The 27,839-nt window shown below is 39.7% G+C and overlaps 1 protein-coding gene across 1 annotated transcript in view; it reads left to right on the plus strand.

Annotated features, from left to right (window-relative positions):
* The window catches only part of naaladl2 (N-acetylated alpha-linked acidic dipeptidase like 2), a 795,864-nt gene that overhangs the window by 730,714 nt on the left and 37,311 nt on the right, over positions 1-27,839 (plus strand). Inside the window, exon 19 of the mRNA XM_042513024.2 lies at positions 15,026-15,119. Within this exon, the coding sequence (XP_042368958.1) occupies positions 15,026-15,119 (94 nt within the window). The remainder of the gene's footprint in view (positions 1-15,025; positions 15,120-27,839) is intronic.

The following is a 27,839-nucleotide window of genomic DNA, read 5'->3' on the forward strand; positions in this document are numbered from 1 at the left end:
CCTGTGCTTCTTTTATTCCCTCTGCTCCGAGGCCCTGAGCTGACTTCATCCCTGCTGCGATCACAGTGTTTCTGAGTGGAAGAAAAAGCGAAGATGTCTTTGTCCCCTCTGTTGTAGGCTGCTGTGGACTCAGCAGAGGATGCCAGAGTCTCTGGAACCACACTGTTCTAAAATCTGATGCTGGAAAAATGATAAACAGCTTCTTTAGCCCCTCTGTCTGCTGAGTCTGACCTAGTGTCTCAGCTCATCTGCTCAATTAAATGTTAACTAAGGACACAGCAGAGCACTTTAAAAAGAGCATCATGTTTAAATAAAGAAAAAGCTCATTCTTTCATAATAAGATGGACTGATTAACAAATAAAACACATCTATTCACAAGACATGAAAGTGTTTTTTTGGCAGTTGATGTACAACCTGACAGACTGTATAAATAATGGAGGCAGCCTCTGTGACATCACCCATTAGTTTGTGGACTGCCTTGAGTTCGCTATTTCGGCTGTTAACATCTTGGATTTTTCCTAACTGGCTGGTAGGGGCCAGGTTATCTAGATATTGGCTCAGCTAAAACAATTGGCTTTACCATCTGTTGCAGGCCACATTTTGGCCTCAAAAACTGATGTCCATAGGAAAGTTCGGTCTCATTTTCAACACTGATCCGTTATCCACATAGGCACAACACTAGATGAATAAATCACACGTTATGTTATCCTCACCACCTTCCTATCTGTAAGGAAGAACAATTCCACACGACACATCTGTCAACCAGTTCAGATCTTCCCGCAGCACGGCACCATATTACACTGGTAGTGTTTCAGAAGTTGGGCATTTTGCCTGCCAGATTTTGGACTTGCAGATTTGTTGATTTGGTTATTTTCCTTGATATTTGTGCTTCTACCAAAGTAAGCAGCCAATGTAGTTGAAGGGTTTCTTTTTTGCTTGTTATGTGTTTCTTGTTATTTCCAACTTTGTTGTGCTGTAGAATAAAGAAAAAGGTTTGAATTAATAAAACCAACCAATAAAACCACCACCAGTTTGACATCCCTTTGAGTGCACATTAAAAGACAACATGACTTTAAAAACTCTGAGATATCTTATCAAAAAAAACAACACCAGTTTGTCTGATTTACCTTTACTAGCTCTCTTTCTCACACACACACAAAACAGGATTTAGAAGAATAAATTAAAACTGTACTTGCAAATGAAAACTAAACTTTCCCTATAGACGCATACAGAGCATTACCCTGCCCTCTGCCTAATTTTTTTCTTATGTGAGGTCTGAACTTTATGAAAACATAGTGATCAGGTGCCAGACCATAAACAGCAGGCATGTAAAAGGAGGCTACAAAAATCAGAGACACAGTGGCGAATAACATTTCCCACCACCTATCTATCAGCTCCACTAAATTTATGAAAAATATAGGCTTTTATGTCTTGTTTGAGTCTGGGTGGTGCTTTGTGCACGCAAAACATCCTCATTGCAGCCTCTACAAATTTAATAGAAAGATGAGGCTGCAGCGCGATGCTGCCCATGCTGCAGGGTGAGTGACCATGCAAGCATCTTGGAGGGGTTGAGGATGTGTGGACAGTTAAATCATTCCACAACCAGAAACCGTGAATTACCAGAAACATCCAGAAACTTGGACAATGATAAAGCAGCAATTTAATATTTTTTTAAAAATTGTTCTTTATCCAAGTCTGCTTTAACACTACTAGCAGAAGGAGGTAATTGCTTTGGCTGTCTATTACCTGTGATGATGATGATGATGATATGGTGACAGTAATCGTACATGTTGTATAGAAGTATGATGATGACAGGGCAACAGTAAAGGTACACATTGTACTTGTAGTACTGATGGTGTCGATGACAATGATGATGGAGTGACAGTAAGAGTACATATTGTAATCGTAGCCTTGATGATGTTGATGACAGTGATTGGGTAACAGTAGCATATTGTAATTGAAGTATTGATGTTGAGGACGATGTTGATGTGAGAGTGACAGTAACAGTACATATTGTACGTGTGAGCTGTGTTGCAGCATCAGCCTTTATGGTGTCGGTCCTGATGCTGCATCATTGTGAGTGTCATGACCTGTTGATGGAGCTGTATACTACACTGGAAATGGTTTATGTTATTAGCAGATGTTGTCATTTTTAACAACCACTGAATTATTATTAGCTCTATGGAGTTATGGTGGACACTTATTAAACTGCTCCTGTGGAGCTTGAATGTGCACAGGTGCAAGTCACCCTGTGTTCAGATTGCTGTCAACCACTGTTTATTTCTGTGTCATATTGTTTGTGCTTTATGTGTTTTTTATGTTTTTACACTTTTTTTTTTTTACACTACACCCTAACCCTAACCCTAACCCTAACCCTTGCAACATGCCCACTGGGACAAATATTAAAATTAACTGAATTGAATAAAAAGACACAATAATGGACTTAATGACAGAGCATAAGTTAAAGGAGCTGATGGGACCACATGTCACTGGGGTTGTACCTTGTATAATTCCATATGACAAATAAGTGACTGATTGATTTAAAAAAATGCAAATAGTAAAATAGCAAATGTGACTCTGGGATTGCCTTTCACCTTTGTTGTCAATACCGTTGCCAAAAAGCAGTGATAGCTGTTAACTACTAATGTGATGCAAAAATGCACTGCTACTAGAATTGTGAACTATTCATTTCTACTTGATGATTTCTTCATGTGAAGACCTGCGTCATCAAACACTGTGTTAAACAGGGTGTATGATATGACCTCAGGTATCCTCTGTCAGTGATAGCAGTATAGAAAAAACATGAACCCTTGTCAATAAAGTTTAGAGTACCATTTCATTGCTTTCGAAGCTCTGCATGTGTACTGTAATGTTTGTTTATGCATTTGAGTGCAACTTGAAAAGAAAAACTGAACGCCATCCCTCCCACTCCTACTGTACTTTACCATGCTGCATCTATTCATGTGCTGTCGTTACATAACTTAACTACATAGTTTATGCTTTATTCATGAGGCCTATTTTGGCCCAGAGAACTGGGCGTCCTGAATCAGAGGAGAATCTCTCCATCTCTCCACGGGCCTTGGGGGGGAAACAGGCAGGCGGGCGAATGAGATCGCACACTCGGTCAGAATTACCACTTCACTGAGGGAGAAAGAGAAAATGATCTCCGTCACCTGCTCTGCCTCTCCCATCCGCCCATCTGACCATCACCATTTCGTTTTCTCGCCTGCTTCATCCGTGTGCATGTGCCTGTGGGGATGTGTGTCGATGTGTGTGTTTAAGTGCTGCACTGCTCCGAAGTTAACGCTGCTCCCCTGGATGTCTACATGAATGTATTTATGTACCCCGGCACTGCAAATGATGCTACCAATCTGGAGAGGACAGGAGTTGGCTGAGAGGCTGTGTCAGTTGTGCGTCACTGAGAATACATGATAGCTTCTGTGCGTGTGTGTGTGTTTGAGAGAGAAAGAGAGAGAGAGACGAAGAGAGAGAAAAACTAAAGTAGCTAGCATGTCACAGGAGAGCCCTCTGCTGTCTGAAGTACTAACCACTCAACGTGTCCTTTATTCAGTCAATTTCATCTTCAGACCTCACCATTTGTGTGGTGCTTATCCAAATTTAACAAAAGACTGAAGAAATTTGACACTGATCATTATGTTTCTTAAGTATTGAAAAGAAGTGATTGTCTTTTTTAATCTTAAGAGTCTTCCACTAAATATTCTCATCTTTTCCTCACACATAGAACATTATCACAATATCAGATACAGTTGTCCCCTGTATCTTCCAGTCTGTCACCTCCTGAATATACAAAATGACTGTAGAATTTGCTGCAAATGCTCCTCGCTGTAAACAAGAGGAAAGAAGAAAGTGGATACAAAACCCACTACAGGGCCATTTTCAGGATCTTTCCCTGCGTAAAGTAAGTAAACAGAGGAATATGATTATTTCACAGATTAACAGTCTCACTGACTGCTTCTACTTCTTGAATATAGTAAGTATAGTTTCAGCAAATATAAATGTTAGCAACTAGAGCTTAAGTAAATATAAATGTTCATACCTGCAATTTCGTCAGTTTGCACAGAATGGCATCTGAATTCTAATTATTGTTTTTCTATTGCTTTGAGACTACATGGTATACTTGTTTCCCACCCAAATTAGCACATGCATGTGTGTTTTTTAAAGATGGGAAAACCTGCTAGAAATAGATAATAGATTCCCTTTCCATTGCCAGTAGACCACAGCTCTGTACACAGCTCTACAGCAGACAACTATGCCTTTCTTTTTTTTTTACCTACCAGTCTTGTATTATATCTTACTGTCTGTTTGCTTCTCTGCTCTACCTGCTTATATCTGGTGGGTTAAAGTGCAAACACAAATGGGTCTTTGACTTCCTGGAAGTAGTTGGTTGACAATAGGTAAGATAGTTAATAGCTAAAGAAAAATCAGTTTGTGATGGCTATGAAGGAGAGAAATATTTTCAAACTGAGTTAGTTTAAAGCAGTGTTGTGAGATTTCTCTGTACTCATGTTGATAAATTTAGATCAAAGCTAGGGCTGGCTGAGGTCAGAATTTGATTATCAGACCATCTCTGAAACTGTGAGTCCCCCAAAGTAAATGTTTTATCACATCTAATTTTAGGTCAGTGGAGGAAATGACTGTTGACTTTTATTCATAAATTTTGAATTAATCTTGCTTTTTGAAATATACCAGAATAAATGCAACCAAGTACCAATTCATTTCCAATCCACACCAAAGCAAACAGAGTTTTCAGACACAGTTGATTTAACCTTGAGCTAAAGTGACCATACAGGACCACAGCAGTCAGACTCAGATCCAGCACAATCTCACCTTCTTGACTATGAATTAAAGTTTTCCTGAGATACAGACAGAATGTAATAAAGAAGAAATAGTTCAACAAAGAGAGGAAGAGAGATAGAAATAAGCTATGCAAGGATGGAGAGAAAGTCTAAAGTGGATGTAAAGGAAGTGTCACCAGCAGCTTTTATTGAAACACAAAGATCATTTGGGCAAAGGTCAACTGAGTGGGGGATTTTTTCATAATGTCAACATATTAAAAATGTATGGAACAACATGTTCCAGTCCAAATGTTAAAGTGACATTTCAGATTTGTGCCCTGTGTTTATTCTTTTAGAGCATATCACAGTTCATGTTGACCAGCACTCTGAGAGAATTCAGAGTTTTGCCTGGATCAGTGGATAATTGTATTTTATTGGAAGTTGACAAAGTCTTTGTAGAGATTAGAATAACACTGTATTCTCTACATAATCAGCTGTGTTACACAATCCAATTTATTTAACCTACTTTGATAAGGTATAAACTCTTCCATAAAAGAGCAATAGTTTGCAGACAATTATTTGACAAGAGTCAGTGGTACAAATACTTCTTAAAAAAACAAAACAAAAAGACAATGTGAACTTATTGTCAGGAGTTTGCTCACAGACAGTTTGCAGGTTAGCTCACTTGAGGAGTATTTTCTCCCCTTAGTGACTTAATAAAATGATGTACAATCCTGAGGGCAAAACGAGAGAAGGAAGTAAACATCCAGGTACCTACAGACTCAGAGAGACATCATGACTGACTAGTACGTGCATTTTCCTAGCTTGCCTGCATGGTAGCTATCAGCCTATCAGCGAAATAGTTAGTGATATAACTAGTCTTGCTATTACCTCTGTTACCAAGAATCTAACATTGCCTGGCCTGACTTCTAGAGCCTCAAAATTTGCCCCTTATACCCCTTTCCCACCAAAATTAGTACATGCACGCAGGTATGTCCAACATGGGTAAACCTGCTAAATATAGGTGATAGACTGCATTCCGCCGCAGCAGACCAGTCTGCCTTTGTGTGTGTGTGTGTGTGTAAGAGGGAGGGGGGGGTGTTTTGTTGGTGTGCCTGTGCCACGTCACAGACAGACAGGAGAACAGATAAACAGTTGACAGCAGCAGGAACAGAGGTCTTTGAAAACTTTTCAGTAGTTTCTTCTCTGTATGTATCTCTTACTTTTTCAGTGTCTCTTTCAAACTCAGTGCAGAATGACTTGTAATAATGTTTTAGTGCTGCTTAGTAGGAGACAGAGGGTACTTAGTGACAGCACGTCATTGCATCTCGCAGGTTAAGGACCTGAAATTAGCGCTTCCACCCGCTTGTTGTGTTCCCATCAATTCTGATCAGAGCCAGAGGCGATAGAAACCTGTATCTACTGCAGAGTCATGTGACCCGAATGCCGATTATATGCAGTCACATCGTATTAAAAAGATGTTAGCTGGTTTTTTTGTGCAGGGGGAATGAGGCTTTAAGTCGTGTCCATGGCATCAGTATAATGAGCCCACAGGCACCCTTTAGCATCTGTATGGGATGCAGTGAGCTTTCAACAACATCAGTGTAAACCCATTCGCATAGAGTGCAAGAGTTTGTGGTGTGGGGCATGGAGAGGTGGATGGTTTTACCAAGCACAGGACTTTGACCTAGGAAACCAAAGTTCATTTCCCATGCAAAGGTCAACTTTGAGTTCACCTACTTTAACCACAGATGTTTCTTGACCCTAACCACTATAGTTGTCTAAACCTAACCACCGACCACTTGCAAGTTACATGAGTGGACTCACCTGACTTACGACCAACCACTTCAACGTGAAAATGCAGAGCAACAGGCTGCCCAAGTGTCAAAATATGGCACATAGGGCTAACGCTGTTTTTCAAAGAGGCACGAATGAACTTCTCTGTGCCACTTTCTGGTGTGACCTGGTCCTTATACTTCATTTTTACATGTTCATAGGTACCTAGCTGTTGCATAACAGCCAAATGTGGCAACCTCCAAGGCTGGAAAATGAAACCAATCCAAAAACTGCAGTTCATCTAATGGCTACTTGAGGCTGGCTCAATGAAAAAGTCATGTCACAAAAGTCATATTTTACGTCACAATAACCATTTGGAATGATTAAAATGGTCTGTTTTTAGTTTTGACTATTAGTACCTTGGTCATAAACTTAATTTGGAGTGGTCATGAAATTTGACCCTTGGTGAGATGAATATGTATATAAAATGAATAATTCCTTCCTCTATGCCAGGCGGATTCACAGAGACAGTGACAACATCTGCTTGTTGTTTCATCCATGAGATGTAAGTCAGACCAATGGTAGTGATTTCATTAAAATCTAAAAGGTCAGGTCAGGAGAGTAGATAGGGGGAAGGAAGGTCATGACAGGAGAAGAAAAGAGGAAACATGAGATGAAATGCTCAGGCTAGTTTGTCCTACCTTCCACTCCACTCCAACTGTCATCTTTCTTTAGTTTGGATTGTCTTTTTCTTTCTGTTATGTCACAGCCTCTTTTCTGCCTTTCTTCCTCCATCATTATCTCTCCCTCTCCCCTCTCGCTGCCTCCCCTTCTCTGTCTTTGACTCCTCTGCCTAGAAAAGAGACGATCCAGAAATAAGGCCATAAATAAGAAATCAACGGCCTTTTCTGTCCCACCACATTACAGGCTTTTGATGTATGCTTTCTGCAGTAGTATTACTCACCGGCCTCAAATCAATGCTCTAATCTTTCCCCTGCCAGATTGATTTCAGTGGAAGTGACAACAGCGCAGAGAGGTGCAGAACAGATCTGTACACTGTAGGCCATTTTACAAATACTAGCAAAGCAGTGTTATATAGGGACAGCTGCTTAGTTAGATTAAGTAAGGTGCCAGATATCACATAGGCACAGAGGTGTAAAAGCAGAATACACAGTACCTCCTGTTTTGGTGCAATTTTTAAACCCTTTGGGAACCCAAATCACAAAAAAACATTCTTAATGTAATGTAATTTAGGTTCTTACATGCATAATAAAAAGCATCAAAAATGATCAGACATCAGCCTCAATCCAAATTTGAAATATTGTCATTTTCATTTTCACAGTTGCCTGCAGCTGGGTTGATTTGAGTGTGGTTATCCCTTATCCATATCATGTATTATGGATAAACCAATCAAAAATTCAAAGTCAGGTGTCAAGTGATACTAATTTAACATGCCAAATTGAAATCCAATGCTCCTTTCAATGCTGTAGATGTAACATTACCAGACACAGTAATGTCATTCTGGCAAGTCTTCAGCTAACATAATGTGTGCAGCACGCAGTGTTTGTGTTTGTTCATTGGCCAACATTACACAGATCCACACCAGTGAGTATGTAGCAAATAGAAAAGCAATAAAATAATAACAATAAATTAATGATCTGGTACTAGCTTCAGTTAACCCTACAGTGCCTTCCTTTATCATTGCATTCATAGTTTTGATAAAACACGGGTGCATCTCAGCTCTTTTCGCATGTGCTACGTTATGCTAACTGTATGCTAAAGTAATATCAATAACAAAGCATTTTCTAAACGCATTCAGTGACATTCAGAGACAGAGTGACATGCACCATTTTGAGAATCTTCTTTATCTGAAAGTTCAGAGGGTGCGTTCGGAAACACTCAAGAGTGCACTCTGACACTAACTGTGCTGTTGGTGAATTGGGAGCACTGTTGGAATGAACCGGTCCGTTATCCAGAGCAGTGCACTCTGGGATTGTCGGAGCACACTCTGGGCACTCTGTCTGGGGCGAACGAGCAGCAAAGCGTCGAATATAGTGAATGTGTGATGAACTTAACCATTGGTTAGTTCATGGAGAAATAGAACGCTCCGTGGCTTCAAACAACAGTTCTCTCATTTCAGTGCAGAGCGTCAGATTGGATTTAGGAACACAGCTGGAGTCAGAGGGCTGGAACAGACAGATCTCTACCACGCTGACTCTGCTTTGCTCCATGGCTGTCGTCGTGGAGACGAGAGACAGTTGACAAAGGTAGGACCCAAGGAGGTGTCAATCAAAACATAATCTGCCACGCTCACACAGTCTGGAGAAATGCCATTATCCTCAAAATGAGCTGTTTTCAATTTGGTTTTCTAATAGTTGCCGACATTTGTTTTCACTTAGTCTTTTGTAGAAACTTAATGAGACGCTTAACTTTTATATAATATGCACACTTACTTCTTCAATGCACATTTCCATGTTTCTGTTGGTCAAACATAGTTTAAATTAACAAAACTCCATGACAATATTTTGTGTGCGGAATATGTCAAAGTTGCATTAATGTTTTTTTTAGCCTCTTGATTGACAAATTATAATCATATGGATTTGGTCAATTTGTGAGCAGATTTGCCTTTTTACATGTTCAGCAGACATGAACAATCAGTGACATTCAGTCTGGTTTCTGGCCAGCTGAGGAAGGTTTTGTAAGTTCACTCTTCTTCAAGCCCTTAAATAAATGTTGAATTTAGTTAGTAATATCCTTATTAGTAGATATGTCCTCTTTATTTGGTTGAAGTGACGACGTCTACTCTGATGATAACATTCCAAGAAGCATGGCGATGGATGTTCAAAACATTCACAGAGGAATTGTGGATTCAAAACTTCCAGATGATCTGCTCAACTTTAGTTATGTGATGCAATAACACCTCTTGTAGCTCCTGCTGCATCTTGAGGAAGCCAGTTCCGACTGACAAGCACATAGCATCATGTGACCTACAAAAGCCAAACTTTTTTTTTTTTTAAATTGACATGTTTCCATTAGGTGTATTATATATTTCAATTTGCGCAATTTGAGGGTTTATGGAAACCCACCTACTGTCAAGTGTGAAGTTTGTAGGATGAGCAGCTTTGTAAGCAGAAGTACTGGACGCCAGTGCACTAGAGGGAGGGAGTAAGACATAGATGGCCCTCAATAATCACTACCATGGCTCCAATTTTTTAAAGTAGTTACACCAAGATATTACAAATTCATCTGAAAATCACATATTGGTGTCTGCGAGCTACATTTGTGAGTGTGACAGCCTGAAAGAGTGCTGTGGCTGTTTCCTCACCTGACCCTGCAGTCCGGTTACTGGCAGTCTGCCTTTCATTCTCACTCCAGTCCTGGTCAGGCTAACCTCCAACACATTCAACCTGATGGCCTGGAGAGAGCGTGTGTGTGTGTTTCTGTGTGTGTATTGTGTGCCACTGAGTGCATGAACTGGGTACTGAGGTTATCATCCAGGAGTCTGCTCAACTGTAGACAGACTTAAGGCTCACTGGCCAGAAATGAAGCAGGTCAGTACGAACACACACACACACACACACACACACACACACACACACACAAAGATAGCTGAATTGCATAATGACCTTTACCTTCTCCTCTGTTCTTTGGCTGTGAACCCAAAGGCCCTACTGCGGGGATTTTTTTCTTAAACACTTTTTTTTTTGTACAGCACACTTCTTTTATTATTTTCAGTTGTTATTGAGAGCAGAATGCACTTTAAAAAAATGCACTCTGTTTGTAAACCATAGCTCATTCTCTTCATCACTCTCATATATTTTTGCAAACATATAACAGGAGGGGAATTCATGTTCTGTACATAATGTATAAGTGGCATTAAGTAATACATAAAATAGTGTAGACATCAGACATAAGAAACAAATTTAAGGTTGAAAACTTGAAACCTGAGCAAATTGGCTTAATTTCTCTCAAAAACATTTGAAAAAGGCAATGGCAACTTCAGAAGAAATGACCCAAAAATGACTGAACAGAAAGTTAGTTAAAATTTAGAAAAAAAAAACTGAAAAAGTGCTTAAAAATTATGATTCCGAAACGTAATTATGAATATATTATTATGATACTTATCATCAGTATCGTATTTAGCATTATGATACTAAATATAGTTTTAAGCACATTTTTCCCTCGATTATAATTGTTTTGTTTTTTTCACAATATCTTGCAAATTGCAGGACATTTCTTGTTAAGTTGCTCATTCCCTTTTTCCCCATGTTTCAAGTCATTTTGCTTAGAGTACAAAGGCTTAAATACTTGTTGAAGGTTTCTAAACACAGCATAAGAAAAGTGATGTTGATCCAGGCTTTAAAGCGTTAACTTAAATGTGCAGTTCTGTGTTATGCATAATGGCACTGACAATGGTGATGATATGACAGCCAATTTTTTTCACATTTTCAAAAGAGGATAAAACAGTTTTTGAACAAAATGTGCTTGTGGCTACATTGTCTGAGCTTCAGGGCTCTAAGTGGGCATTACCCAGGTCAGCAGCTGAAATCTGATAGCTAGCACTGGTTAGCTAGGTAAGCAAGGTTTCCTTTTGCTTCAAGTGCTCAACTATGCCAAGTTGCATGATGCCTGTTGCAGACATTATACATTATATTTGAAAATGTTGGCATTGTGCTCCTCTGCAAGCAGGAATATGTTCATACATACTGTATAAAATGATTCATATATGACATAGTATAAAAGCTGACTTTGTCTTTGGGTGGTGGTGTGGATGATGTGTTATGTGGGTGAGGTACCTGCCAAGCTGCAGACTGCTATGCAAGACCAACCAACAAAACTGGTTGTGATTTATCAACTGTCACTGTATTTACAGCAGTGTCAGTGTGATGAAAAGCACTTGTGTTTTCAGTCAGACATAGCTGCTTTGCCAGCCCTCAAAACCATCTATTTGAAGCCAAAATATGATCTTTTACTTTCCATAGCCAAGTGTTTTTGTAGTCTGAGCCTTGTATCTAAACCTCAGCACACACGACAGCACTGATGAAAGATAAAGTTTCACTGAACACGTAATACATAATAACTATAACGTGCCAATGCAACGTATTTGTGGTTTGCAAAAACATGCAATGCCAACATTTTTTCTTGCAATTGGGTTGATGTCATTGGCTCTCTTACAATTGTATAATTTGAACCATGAATCAGAGTAATATATACTGTGTGCTGGATCTGTCTGCAGCCCGATGGCTGATTGGACCTGAAGTAATATTATTTAATAAGAGGACACTTTGTTGATTTTCGACCAGCTTTATATCAAAACAATCAGGGTAATACATTTAGTTGAACTTTGGTAAGCCTCCCTTCATCTAACCAGCGCCTAGATCTCCCTTTACCCCCCCACTGGCTCTCGGGCAGTCGCTTGAACTGTTGGCTGTAGTGGTATAAAAAGTATAAAAGTGGATCAAGAGACAGACCCATCTCTCTCTTTCTCTCTCTCAAGTATAAACCAAGATAATGTTACTGTGCTATCTATTTCTATCCTAAAATGCCTTCAGAAACATATTTTAATGCCCTTTTTGCTGTAATAGTGAGAGTTTGTGAACAGGAAGTGGGTGCCATACCATTTCCTGCTTGGTGAAAAAAACAAAAACTGTTTAGTTGTAATATAAGATAGTATGTTACCCGCCGGCAGCCATTGTGTTAAACAGATGAGCTTGCATTATGTCACTCACCAGAGAAGCATTTTGCGGCACAGTGCATTCTGGTAGTTGTAGGTTTTCTGCCTCTTGAGCAACAGTGAATGTCACAGTCCTTGTTCTCTGTTCTCTCTGGTCATAGAGCACCAATTTTAAAAATAATTGAGACTTGCTACTGCAGAGACAGCCTAGTTTAAAAATATCATCTTTCCAGCAGTGATTTTTTTTAAATACACCAATAACATTACAATATACTACTGTCAATGTCAGAAGCACCAAGAACCTCTAGAAAACACTATCTCCGTTTTTTTTTCTACTTTTCCTCTATCCTTTGTCTAATAAAGGCACAAATGTCGAAGAAGACAATAAAAATGATCTTAGTAATAATTTTACCAGAAAAGCATAACAACAAATCACAAATGAATAAAAGGTAGAGGATACATAAGATAGAAGGGCAAAGTAAGCTCTGTATCTTGCAGGATGGTGAATCTTTGTAATGTGGAAATGAATGGTTCAGGGTAAATCATGTGATGTCCTTGGATGATAAAGGTTATTCCAATTATAGTGTGGCACTGAGAAATACATTTTTGTTGCAGTACAGCAAGGGGAATATTTCCTGTCAGATTGGCACATCTGTCAAAGTGTGAAAAAAGGTGACCGATACATCAATAATCTCAGCGGTGGTTTTATACAGAGAAGTTGGTTAAAACAGTGAGCTGCAGTGATGTTATACCTCAATAAGAACCCAAGCCGAAGCCATGCCAAGTCCTCTACCTGCTGAGAGAGTGGCCACTAGTGGATCTGTTTGCATCGAGATGACAGACAGTTCGCTGTGAGATCAGAGCCAGACAGACACTCTTTAATTTGGATGATGCCTCTCAGTGTGTGGTGCCAGCACAAGCAGGAAAATCCATAAATGTTTGCTCACACTGCAGCCAAAGGTGTTCCAATTATTTATTCTCTCTAACATGACAGCTGTTGTCTAATCAGTATGAAAAGCAAAATGTTACACGGACTTTCAGATTTTCAATTTACAATCTGGACCACAAAGGTGTCTGGTGCATAATCAGATCTGAGGCCCGCGACGGCATGGAGGACAAGACACAACATGAATTGACTGATTGAATTGAGGCGTCTTCCTAAGTGCCAATCAGAATCCAAAGGCACATAATTGAATGGTGTTCAAATGTAGGAGAAGTGAAGGCATATAAATGGACATGATGTCTCTTGTTATTGTTACTGTGGTACACATCTACACATTTATTTTGAGAACTGCTGTCAGTTGGTGCGGCTGCTGAATACGAGTTACATCCTTGAAGGAGAAGAGCCTCTCAAGAAGAAAACAAACTGAGTAGCAATTCAGATTGTGCCTGAATTGTACAGCTTTTATATCAACACACTAAAGCAGCAGATCCTTGAAGAAGAAAAACAACCAACCTGTACAGAGATGTATTGAAAAATCATGAATCAAAAAAAATATTATTTAATAGTAGTGACAATACTAACAATCAGTCACTTTTTCATTATTTTATAGTACATACAAAGGGTTGTAAAGACTGTACGTGATGTTATGCTCACACAGCAGCAAAACAGTGAACATTTCCATCCATCCATCCATCCATCCATCCATCCATCCATCCATTGTCATGTGTTTAATCGGGGCTGGGTCAGGGCAGCAGGTTGAGGAAGGCACTAGAAACATCCTTCTCCCTATCAACACTTTCCAGCTCCTTCTGGGGGACCCAAGGTGTTCCCAGGTCAAATGAGATATAAGATTCCTCCAGCGTGTTCTGGGTCTTCCCCAGGGTCCCCTACCAGATTGGACATGCCTGGAACACCTCTAATGGCAGGCACCCAGGAGGAATCCTGATCAAATCTCGGAACCACCTCAGCTGGCCTCTTTGACGCAAAGGAGCAGCGGGGCTCTACTCCGAGCTCCTCCTGGATGTCTGAGTTCTTCACCCTATGTCTAAGGCTAAGTCCAGACACCATGGAGGAAACTCATTTTTGCCACTTGTATTCGCAATCTCATTCTTTCGATCACTACCCAGAGCTCATGACCATAGGTGAGGTGGGAACATAGATGGACAAGTAAACTGAAAGCTTTGTCTTCTGGTTCAGCTCCCTCTTAACTATTACAATCCAGTGAAACTCCTGCATCAATGTAGGCGCTGCACCAAACCGCCTGTCCATCTCACACTCTATTCTACCCTCACTCGTGAACAAGACCCCAAGATCCTTGAACTCCTTCACTTTGGACAGCATCTCTCCCCCAAACCACAGGGGGCAATCCACCATTTTCTTGCAGAGAACCATGGCCTCAGATATGGGGGTGCTGACTCTCATCCTGACCATTTTACACTCGCCTGCAAACTGCCCCAGTGCATGCTGGAGGTCATGGTGAGATGAAGCCAACAGATCCACATCATTTGCAAAGAGCAGAGAAGCAATTTTGAGATCCCCAAACCGGACTACTTCCCCCCCGGCTGCACGTTGAGACCCTGTCCATGAATATAACAATGAGAATCAGTGAGAAGGGACAACAGTGGCAGAGGCCAGCACCCACTGCGTACATTTTATTGATCTTGGAATTAATTGCTGTGCATCTGCTTCATGGGTACATCTTTAAAAAACCTACCCACAACATAATCAGACTTTTTATTTTGTGCTTAGGTTGGACCCACATGATACATGAATGCAGTAGTGGAGAATAAATAAAAAATAACCTTATATAAATCTCTTCTGGTTTTGTTTATACAGATGACAGCAGAAGCCATTCTCCGCCTGGTCAATGATCCTGTTTTGCCATTCTACCCTCTGGACATCGCCCTGGATGTTCAAAACAAACTCAAAGGTAATACTGATGATGATACAACAGTAATGATGGTAGTGGTGATGATAATGCACAGTTTTATGAACTTATAAAGTCTGACCGGACATCAAGAAACCAGCATCCAAAACACAAATCAGGCCAAATGACAAGAGTCCATGATCTATGTACCTTCATGTTGCAGCAGCAACTACTTCATTTGTAACGGTAGCTCATTTAATAATTTTGTATTTTAGTAGTTCTCAGAGGAAATTTCAAAATATCGAGAAATATTTTGCATATCCCGATATAGCCTAAAAATATTATATTTAAATCATATTGCCCAGACCTTTATTTAACTTTACTAAACAGTACTTTATTTAACTTCATACTTTATTCAACATTATAACAGTATTTTATTAAACTTTAATAAAATATGTAGTTCAGTTAATATTTTTGTATTTCATATATATATATATATATATATATATATATATATATATATATATATATATATATATATATATATATCGTGTATCACAATATAGTGTAAACATATTTTGACATTATGTTAAAGCCATATCACCCAGCCCCAACGTGATGTTATAGGTCAACTAGAAGAAGGTCCAGTAGCAACTAGCTGAAAGGGGGCATATCACCACCTACCATGACGAAGTCAGGCATCAATAAACCGATTCTCCCCTGGTGCTTTTTTACTGGGACAAGGACAGTCGTCCAATTAAATAGCCTAAGTGAGCTATTAATGTAGCTTGACTTAACTGAGCATGTAAACATACTGAGTGAGTCTATTAGTTACAAAGAGCCAAATATTTTCCTAATGCATTCGACTTCTGTGTAGTGAGGGACTGTTAGCGACACTATGGGTGCATCCACTTTTGTTTTACCTCCATATAAAGTATTAGCGCCTCCAGTATAACTGTTGCCTTGTTTTCAACTCGATTGTCTGATGCATGTGTTTCTTGCCTTGTTGAATTCATTTTTGGGGGGGAAGTAACTGTGATTTTGAGATCTCATCACTTACTTTGGTAAGTCGAATGTATGAGGAAAATATTCGCCCACAAGCAGGGCAGTTCAAAGTTTAACGGGAAAGTCGGCCTGACCTGTAAGCTGTGGATGTTTACAACGAGCAGTGACAGTTTTGCCATTTGCTCTAGATTTTTCTCCCAAATACATTTGGGTTTGTTTACAACCTGTGTGATCATCAGACGGCTTCTATTTCTTTCTCCAGCTGACCTTTTTTTAGCACCCTTGCCACATTTCCAAATCTCAGAGTAAACCTTGATGCAGTTGCACACAAAGTAAATGGAAAGATGTGAACAGATGCATGACTTTGCAGGCTTTTGACAGCGATATTTGATTCTGCACTGTGCAGCAAACAAGAGACTTGGATTCCAGACAGAACATTACATTATGCACGGCATGGAGTGTTTGTGTGTGTACGTGTGTCTAGAGTTGTGTTTGTGCATACATTTGTGTGTGTGTGTGTGTGTGTGTGTGTGTGTGTGTGTGTGTGTGTGTTTGTGCGTAGCTGCTGTTCTGGACTTTTATGCAGAGTCATAACTCATGTCCACTGTCCAGCCAGCCAGCTTGAGCATCAGTCCCTAATACCCTCCCCCTCAAAAATGAACACTCACAGTAAGCACAATGACATACTATGCACACACACACACACAAACACACCTGCACACACACTTTCCCCTCGAGCCTCTCTCCCATAAGAATAATTTAGTGTTGTTTTATGTATTTAGCTGAACTTACCAATCTCTCCTCTCATGATTCTTTTATACAGTGACCTTTAGTTCTGCATCAGTGTATTTCAAATCAAGTGCTCACCATCCTTCCTGTTTCCTCCTGCAACCTCAGAGCTTCAGAGGCCTCCTGTGAATTCAATTATTAGTATAGACATTGAAAACTGTTGAAGGCTATATATGGCATAGGCTGTCATGGGGCTGACACAAATAGAAAAGCTCTCCAAGATCACAACAACAACAACTTTCAGTTATGTAGAATTTTACTTGAATCACTTAAATACCTGCAAAGGAACCATAGGAACTGCACAGGCCATCATTGTAGTCTCAACAGTCAGCCATTTCTCCTTGTATTCCTGGGAGCCATTTTAATGCTTTTCAACTAAAGAGTCCCAATATATTTATGGAATGCACTTTGCATCTGCACTCTTATTTTGGACATGTCCAGCACATGCTTTTACAGGAGGTATAGGCTTTACATTTTGGTTTCTCTCTTTGCCATTTGAATATGTAGACTCTTTTGCACAACCTAATGTCTCAACTGATGCTATGCCATCCATGTATTTTTTCGTCCATTGCACTACAGTTTTTTCCATTTGCTGTTGTTGATGTCAGTTCACACAGCCTGCTATACATAACACAATGTAGGAAACACACATGGATGTTTTTGAGGAGGGTACGGCCTAACATAGTCACATTCACCACAGAGAACCCCATGAGTCCTAAGACCCAGAAATCCATAGCACTTCAGCACCTCAGTTCCCTCTTCTCAGAGTCAATAGGTTTTCCGAATGTTTGTGTTTTTTTGTTAGAAATTTTAAATAAGGTCTGTGGTTAACACAAGCTGAAGAGACTTTCATATTTTGTTCTTTGACCTAAAATACGTCAGTAAATAAACCACTGTGACCTTTTAAGCTTTTATGAGTCTTAAAAAAGACGGTTGCTAACAAGTGGCTAAGTGAGACTTTGGCCTATAGAAAAATGCCATCCCTGGGACACTGTATAGGTTGTTTGCACATGACATCACATCACCGCGAAAACTGCAGATAGGGGGCAGGAAGTAATTTATGCATTGAAAAACGCCATAAAAATGCCAAAGTGTTGTGCTGTGTCCAACTTTGCCAACTGGTGAAATCTGGAAAAAACTATTTTCGAGTCCCCAAAGTAGCAACATATGAAGGCGAGAAGTTTAAAAAACCCACAGAGAAATGGTGGCAGACATGGATGGATTAAAAAACTCAGTCTAAAGTCTAGAGAAGTGGAGTCACTTTTCTTCACTTCCTGCCCCCTATCTGACTTTTGCACATCATTGGGATCACATGACTGCAAACAAGCTATTGATGTGGGACACCAGCACAGGAAGGGGGCTGTAGAGGCTGCCAACACCTGTACGCTACGCTCATAATTCAGCCACAGTAGGCTGATAGTGAAATTTAGGGTACTGTACATTTCTAGGTTACTGTCTTAGCTAGCCTTACATCACCAGACCAAATTACAAAGGCTTATTATTCTGGAACTTCTCAGTTTATTTTTGATTTCCAAGTGCGTTATCAACAAGCATATAGACCAAATACTAATGGACACCACTAAATAGACTTACTAATTTGTCTAGTTCCCAGGCAGAACCATGGCTAGAGCCACCAGGGTTTGATGTACCTAGCTCAAGGGAATGACATATCAATTTTTTTTTTTTTTTTCCGGACATAGATTGCAAATACAGGCAGGTGTTAAATTCAGAAAAGTGGTCCTGTGTGTATGAGCTACATGAGGTGATTTACATATTTATCAGCCACAGAGTGCAACTTGCAGAGTAAGAAGAATGCAGCGCTATAGTCAGGGTCTGAATTGAACCCCGTGTAAATTTACATTGCCAAATATTCTGCGCTTTGCGTGCTGTACAACCTCTCAGGCCCTCTGAACCAAAATCAGCTTATTCAGTCACAGTTTCAGAGCGTGCAAAGACTCTGTCCTTGAATATTAAGATGACCTTTGGAAGAGGATGCACAACAGAGGCTTTGATACATTTAGCTTGCACGCTGTCTTTGCTTGCACACTCAGGATAAATAAAATGTCATGCTACTTTGGTTATGCACGGAGAAAAAAGTACAGGAGTTGTCAGAATGAGATATATGGGTATAATCAAAATGTGTCACATAAGTTGCATAAGAAAATGCACCCTCTACAGAATTAATGCTTCATGCCTGAGATGAAATAAATCTATATAACAATGTCTATCAATCATTTGCACAATAAGATCGGAGATTGAAAGAGATGAGGAGATGCTCCTTTTCACATGTACTGTAGCTCCAACTGCAAATCTCATTCATTGTGCCGGTGAGGCAATCGTTCAGTGGCACAGGTTCAATGCTCTGTCTAAGCATGTAAGCACCATCCCATTAAGGCCTAGATTGAGTGGTTATGCTTCCCCGTCTGAGACTAATGGACAGATTATGACCCAAGAGAGAGAGATGACTGATTATTACACCTGCCTGTAGCCTCTATCTGTTTCTTCATCACTTTGTCCCTCATTGTACCTCTATGTCTGTCCCCCATTTTCTTCCCTCCATCATTTCAATTCAAAGGCACTTTATTGGCATAAAAGATACACCTTCTTGGCAACTGTGAACATTAGGGGTGAGAAGACGAATGGTGCTGCAAGTGATCATCATTTCACTGAGGCTAAAAGGCCTCGTCATTCAGCCAAAACACAAATGAGAAAGCAGAATTACACCATTAATTAGCCATACAGTATAATACAGCTTTACTTAATGCCTCTGTTGTATCTGTGCTCTGATTATATATAGTACTGGTCCATAGTATAAAGATCAGAGTATTATATCTGTCTTGGAATTTACTATCCTAAATTCCTTACCCCACTGTTTACCAAAAATTTTAAGGCAGGTTACCATTAGCCCTCAAATTGTGCACAAATTGAAATTGTGAATATAAAATTTGCGTAATGGAAACACAAAAAAAACCCTCCCATTAATCGCAAAAAAATGTTTACGTTCGCATGAGGTGGTATATCAGGTGATTCAAAAAAGCCATCTTTAGCAAAATTGCAATGGAAACACTTTTTTGGCTTTTCTAGGTCATATGACGCTAGGCTATAGTGCTAGGTGCTTGTCAGTAGGAACTGGCTCCCTCATGATGCAGCAGGAGCTACAATTGCTGTTACTGCATCACATAGCTCTTTAAATGTCATTCAGATCATCCAGAAGTTTTGAATCCACAATTCCTCTGTGAAATTCGAGAACTATCACATCCCAGAAATCCCTCATAAGTGACCACTCCCACATATACAGGCCTTACCTTTCCGTAATTGCTCACTAACACACCTACGTGGCCTTGGATTGGAAATAATGATGGCCAGTGAGGTGGCTACAACAGAAATAAAGCTGCTAATGTTTTGAACATCCATCACCATGCCTCTTGGAATATCATCACGAGAGGTGAAGTCACATAACATTACTCAGTGGAAACGCAGTCATCTCACATTTGTGTTTTATTGACATTTTGAAAATATCACTTTTGCACAAATATGTAATGGTAACCTGCCCTTTAGAGAAACACTGAATTTTCGCAAACAGTAAGGGTAAGACCACAGCAGCCACTTCCCACCACATCAATCCAACCTTTTAGTAGATCTAGGAGTCCAATTTCTGCTCCCAGAATCCTCCTATTTTGCGAGACAACCTTGCATGATAATCAGACTGAATTTCCATTTTGTTTCACTTTATTTATTCAGCCTGGCATTGTGTTTATGTTAGCCCATTTTTCTGCCCAAACCAATCAGTAGTGAGTGATGTATCCCTCAGAGGTCATTTCAGTTCATACGGAAACTGCAATAGGGATTTTTAGTGGTGTCATTTACAAAGTACTTCAATGCTAAAGAGATGGTCTTCTCATAAATTTAGGCTGTGTGTTCAGTAGAAAGAAGCAAGAATACTTTTGAAATCAGTGCCACCTAACAGAGAAAAACAGAAAAAAAGACTGTGGCACTTGCTTTTGCTCAAGAGGTAGAAACTTACAACTACAAAAATGTACTGCCCCACATGGGACCAATAAACACTCCTGCCATTGGGTGATGTAAAGCAAACTTGTCATTTTGACACAATGGCGGCAGGCTGGTAACAAATGATCTCGCATTACAGTTAAACAGCGAGCTAAAACATGTTTCTGAAAACACTTGAGGGGAAAAATATGCAACACAGTCACAGAATCTTGGTTTATATTTGATCAGTGCTGCTGAGATTTACAGCTTGATCTCAGTTTTGTTCACAAACACAGCTTAACAGGGCATTCAAATATGTTTCTGAAAACATTTTAGTGGAGAAATAGGCAGAGCAGCAGCATTGTCTTGGTTTAAAATTAACCAGCAATACATAGTTTAACTGTTTTATCTCATTTTGGTCTGAGTCTGAGAGAGGGGGAAAGGCAGGTTAGTCTCTTGATCTACTTCTGTACTCTGTGTCCGTGGTGGCGGCATGTTTTGGTTCAAGTAACAGTCTGAGAGCCAGCAACACTCATCCAGTGGAGTTTCTCTGGGCAAGCAGGGAGATCTCGACACTGGTTACATGGAGGAAAGTTTACCACAGTTCATCTACCCACACTGTTATGATGCAAAGCTGGTTGAAAATTGGCAAAGTATCCCTTTAAGCGCTTGTAAGAAAATGTTGTAAAGTAAGAATGCTTTCAAAACTACTATTGTGAATAGTGTATACTTATCAATTAAATATCAAGAAAGTGCAGTAAACAGAAGAATCTTTGTGAATTTCAGTCTGAGCTTGGTCAACTGTTTTTTAAAGCTTATTGGTAATCTTACATCTTCGCATAACCTACATAGTTAACAAGCTAACACAAATATTCTACCTTGTTGGTAAGCTTACTTGTTAATATTCTAACCTTTGGCAAGCCTTCTTGTTAGCATAGCCTACCTAGTTGGTTAGGATTTAGTTCAGTGTTACTCAGGATCAGTGGCATAAAGTTATATAAAGGGCCCCACTGCATGCAGTTATGATGGGCCCTTGTGCATGCTTGTTAGTAGTTATGCACCTAAACTAACTATTATGTTATCGTCTCAACAAATGATGAAATAGAGACTTGGAGATGGGTTTCCATAATCAAGAAAATGTATAGCAGATGGCAATCTTTTTTGTTTATTAAGAATTCTTCTCTGAACACAGCTATATTACTGAGGTGACAATCTGAATTAGTGCTGTACTGTTAGTAGTTTCTGCCTAAAATGCTGTTAGAGGGCCCAGTCTCTATGGGACCCCTCACTCCATGGGCCCCAGTGCAATTGCCCCACCTGCACTGTCTGTATTTACCATGGATCTATTATAAATCTGGATACAGCTGTGGGGGCGGGGCATCATTCATTCCTATGAGAGCTGCTCAGTGGCACATGAAGCAGAGAAAACTCTTTTTACAGGTTTAGAAAAGTGTAAAATACCCGCATCTACTGGCTCATAGAGCATGCATAGAAGTGATTAAAGACAGCCGAACGCGGCTGAGTGCGGCCGAGTGTACCCGAGTGTACCCGAGCATTGCACGTGAATAAATGAATGCGCGTTCATTTTATGTCTGTTTTGGTGACAAAAACAGACATAAAATATATTTTGAAAAGACACCATGCATGTGACAAGCAGAAGTTAAGTCCAAAGTGTCCAAAACTGAGTTTGAAGCATAGCACTGACCACACAACCATCCCCTTTCATTAAAAACTATTTTATGCTTAGTTTCTTCATTTCAGTATTTTAAAGTGCAGAATGATGTATGCGCCTTTATCTTCAGAAATTAGTTCAGAAAATATGTAAATATGCTTGTGCAATGTCAGTGTTTTATACTCACACACCATGTTAAGACAAGGATCATGCTGTCTTTACATTTAGCCATATTTCGTCCACAGGATTGGAAAACAAGGCTAATAAGAACAAATAATTATCTTGAACTGTGTAGTTTTACCGGAAGGTAGGAGAAGGACCGCAGTGATGCTGGTATCTTTTCGGCCATGTGTTAAGAAATGAGGTCGCTCAGGAACAGGCGTTATTTTAATTGCAGCTGCTTTATAATACACAGTTGGACATCATGTCCTTACACCTCATCTCCAAGTGTCATTTTCCTTATGCTTACATTTAGTTTTACTATTTTTATCAGCTGTGTGTAATCAAAAAGAGGCTGCTTGTGACAGATTTTGGGCTCTTTATTGTGGTTATTAAATTGGTATTAAATTTGATTCCAGGTGGCATTATAAATGTCTTAAAGTTATAAATCTAACTTAGCAAAACGTGGAGATACTCTCAATGCTTCTTACCAAGCAGCTATTGTTCAACCAGAAAACAGGTGGGAGAGAGCTTTTATCTCCGTTGGTTAAAAATACAGAGAGGCACCAGATGGAGTGATGGAAGAGGAGGAGGAGGAACAGCAAAGTGTGTGTGGTAACATAGTGAGGCATGATAAATAATTCCTGGTGTGTTTTAAGATTTTGTGTGGGTTGGTTAATGGCGGTGGTTGCAGGGTAAAAGCTGGCATGTAGATAGTAAGATTTGAACACCTTATAATTTTTTCCAAGAGAAAAGCACAATAGAGTGTGAGAAAAAGGAGGATGAACCACCAATTCTGAAAGCCACCACAGAAAACTACCATTTTGAAGTTTTCTTTTAATGACTTCAATGATCCTTAACATAGAAACACAAGTGAGTAGTCTACAAGATAATTTAACATAGAATGAGTTCAAAGCTGTACTTAGTGTTTTTTTGGGGTTTTTTTTGTAGATATGTGAACAATGGATCTGGTCCACCAATTTTATGAGATTATGTTTTGTCAGTGTTGTGTTTACAGCTTCCCCGGATTGCCCAAAGAACACGATTACTGAGTAGTGTGAAGGTCATGGCCATCAATTTCAATATTTTAACTTCAGTCAGTATGAGATAGCATGCCATTATACCCAAAAGCCTTTGGCACTATTCAGAAGAAAGGTTAATTGGGAACTTGAACTCATTTAGTACACCTCTTTCTGGTTTCCATCCAAATGTAGCATAAATTGTTATTATTTTTGCAGATATTGAGAGTTATTTCACTGTGACGAGCAGAAGGTAGACGGAGAGTAATTCGTGGTGGCACGTCATTGCATGTTGACACACTGACTTTTATACCTCTCCAAAGCGTGAAAATTTGCAACATTTTTTTTTCTTCTAAATTTTGCGTTCCACTCTGGTTTTTTATGCACAAATTCAAATTGTGCATTAAAATACATGGACGGAAACACACCTATTGTTGCCAAATCCATCCAAAATTGACACCAGAAGTATTATACTGCTAAATGATTTGGTTTCTACTAATATTATAAGCTTGGTCCTTTTTCTTAGACTACCCAATATGCACTTTGGTCATAGTTGACATAATTCCGTAAGATTTGATGTACTTGGCTCATACCTTTGGCTTTTCTAACCCAGTTGCTCATCTTTTACACTGATGAACAACAAAGAGAGTTTCATGCATTTTGAATTTCGGAAACACTTAATCTATGCTGAGGCAGAGCTGTAGACAAGACCACTTAAGCCAAGTCTGAGGAAGGCAAAGTCAGAGCAGTGTCAAGACTGATTCAGGTAAATTCAACAACTAGGCCTCAGTGTTTGATTCCAACTATGATGCTAAATCCTTTTGAATCTGCTGTGACATTAATAGATTAAAGCCTGTGGGTATTCTAGTAGGTGACTCAGAGTCTAAGATACAGGCATCTTGTAAAAGCCTCATGGAAGTTATTGAATGCAAAGAAAATCATTGTTTAGTCTGTTTACACGATCAGGTGCTCTTACTTTACACTAGGAGAAGTACATTTAGCTGAGGATATGGAGAAAAGCAATACCTCACATTCTGGCTTTGTGAAAAGTCTCGTTACACAAACCTCAGAGAGAAAACCCATTGTGTTACAGAAGAGCTAGAAGAGCAATACATTCTCATTCCAACTCTTTAAATATTTCTGCTTGTCCAGTCACTTTCACGTCTACATATGATGCGCTTAGTGTTCTTCTGCATCTGTTGTTCATGTACCTGGATGGCTTGGCATTTTATGTCTGTTGAATGCATTGTGTCTTTTCAAAATACACTTCCGTTTTTACAGGAAATGTAAAGTTACTCCTCATCAGATGCATTCAGTGTTTTTCAAAAAAAAACATAAAGACAGTAAAACACCACATACTTATGTTTATTTCCTTTTGCAACAAAACCACATGGTTAGGTTTAGAAAAAAAACATCATGGTTTGGCATTCAACGTTCATACAGGAACCAAACAGCAGGCTCTCGGGTGACAGTCCAGGCCTTGTTGGACCATTCACCTCCCTTTCTATCGACCTAATGGACCTTCCATCTCATCCCGAGTCGTTACTGGCAGTGTTTCAAACTGACGCAGTTTAGAGGCGTATTATACTGCCACATAAGGTGCCATAGGCCAAATCACTGACCAAGCAGTGCTATTTGATGAGTTCGTAATGAGAACGGGCTGAGGAGAAGGACTAAAACTCTCAGCCTAATGTGCTCCAACAAAATGCAACAAACGTGTTTCACTGGCCAGAGTCTGTCATTACAGAAGCTAACTGTTAAAAAAATTAGGTAAAAGTCAAGAAAAAAGAACAGTATCCATGTCTCCCTCCTGTATTGGAGAAGTCTGTGTGAATACAATCTTTTCATGAGTGTACCAGTATAGTATACTGTGTGTGGATGTGACTAAGAGAGGGCATATGTCTTTATGTGTATGCTACACATGAGTGCGTAGTGAAGCGTGTGTTTTTTGGGTCTATTCAAAGATTAGTATGAGTGTATTTTAGGTGATGTGAAATGGCTGTGTGTGTGTGTGTGTGTGTGTGTGTGGGTGGGTGGGTGTATGAGTAAAAATGCTTGTGTGTGTGTGTCTGGTCTCTGGGTGTTTTAGCAGCCCCCTGCGGCAGTGGACCAGTGATATTTAATGGATTCTTCACAGCCGGTGTGGAGCTCTGCAGTATTCATGACTGGCAGTCATGGAGGGGACTCAGATCAAACAACCAGAGCTAATTGAAACCCCCAAAAACCTTTTGTTCAACTTTTTAAATCACTATTCTCCTTTCTTTTCTCTTTTCATATAAAACTGCCTTTGGTTGTGTCTGATCTGACATAAATCTCCATTAATTTAGTGCAGTGATAGTGCTCAGTAGCAGCGCTGCCTTTGGTCTCAAACTGCAATACCACAGAAAGGTAGAACAGGCTATTGTCAGCACTGGTTATTACTAGAATACACTGAGGAAATCAAAGTAAATGTGTGTGCCCAATCGTGTGAATTATTTTTCTCACCTAGATGTCACTTAAAACCTTTTGCATGATGTACGTTTTCGAGTTTAATTAGGTATATCTCAGTGGCAGAGCTGAAAAAAACACATTTTGCTGTATAATTAGAATGGCAGTGGAGATAGGGGAGAAGGTGACCACTTTAATGAAGCCCAGCAGTATGACTTCGGAATTTTAAAAAGTTTAACTTCAGATGGGTGACAAATGAAAGAAAAAAAAACATGCCAGGGGTTGTTGGGCCACAAGGAGTATCCAGAACAGCTTCAGTGCTTCTCATCATAGTCAAAGTCTCTGAACTCGTCAGGAGGGATGAGCAGCGTTCTTCTACTCCCTCATTTGGAGTTTTGATGATGGTGGTTGAGAGCACTCATCATAAAGAGGAACAGCGGACTCACACTCGCAGGTTTTGGAACCCACAGGCTTTGTTCTGTGCAAAGATGCATCCAAATTTCAGCTAAAGCTCATTCAGAATGAGGCTTCAGCTGCCTAAGTTAGCCAATCAAGTGGATATCGTTTTTTTGTGTGAAATTCCCTTTTGCTTCTTTACAAGAGTTCTACTTGCAGAACCACAGTTAACTATGTAAAGGCTTGTCAGTGAGTTACAGCACCAACCCAATAAACCTACTCAAGATGGCCATGACAAACATGACTTCAGAAGCCACCTCATATAGGCTTTGTGGAAATTTTGAATGCATTTTTCAGGGAATGAGGACTGTGGATTTTGGTCCTCATCATTGACAGTGTATTTTTGCAGACAGTGCGGAAAGTAGGAATGAATTCAGCAAGCTATGACTTAAAGGTACAAATGGTCAACCGTTCTTATTCTGAACTGCTTTTGGTGTAAGATCGTGACGCCAAGAGCCACCATTGGTGGCTGCATGAAACCTCACTGGATGGCGTCAGCTGAGAACATGGCCAGACAGAACCTGTCAGGTTTTATGATAAGCCGGCAGACAGCTGGACGGCACCTGCCGTGTCCTCTTGTTACGTAGCAATATGACATCAGATTGAAATGCTATCAGTATATAAAGAGCATGAGGGCGCCTAACAATCCCCGAACTTTCATGCGAGTGTCCAGTGTTCACTTCCTCTCTACATTTATTTTTTTTAAGTGTGTTTTTTATGCAAGTGTTGACATTATGGTAGCAGCATCCTGAAACATAAAGAGCAGAAGCTGAAGGATACCTAGAGTGTAGTGTGCAGACACGGACATCTTCTAAGTCGCAATATGTGACAACTTGTGATGAGAGCGTGTTGAAATAGCTTTTGAGTTTTTTATTAAAAGCGCTTGTAGCGGTTATTAATAACTACGTTAAAATTTGGATTTTGCACTCGTTAAAGTAAAAGGGGCACCATTCTCCATTCAGGAGAAAATTAAATCTTAAATTGTGACAGTGTTAAGACATGTCATTACTTTAATCAATCTCATAGTCTGTACCGTTTATTCTGTATACATTGATCTTGTTTCTCTCATGAAATAATGTCCACAGACAACGACTTGGCGATAAATGAGGATAATTTATTTAGACTAATAAAATGAAGAGTAAATAGATGAAATAGTATGACATATAAAAGGACAGTGAACACATAAAAGGGAACCTACGTGATGTATGTTCAGGTGATGTAAATAATTAATTATGGATGATAGTGGAGGAAATACGTGACCGTCTAAAA

This window comes from Plectropomus leopardus, chromosome 5 (genome assembly GCF_026936395.1).
Source record: "Plectropomus leopardus strain MGB_pleo_1.0 chromosome 5, ASM2693639v1, whole genome shotgun sequence".
NCBI classification, from domain to species: domain Eukaryota; kingdom Metazoa; phylum Chordata; class Actinopteri; order Perciformes; family Serranidae; genus Plectropomus; species Plectropomus leopardus.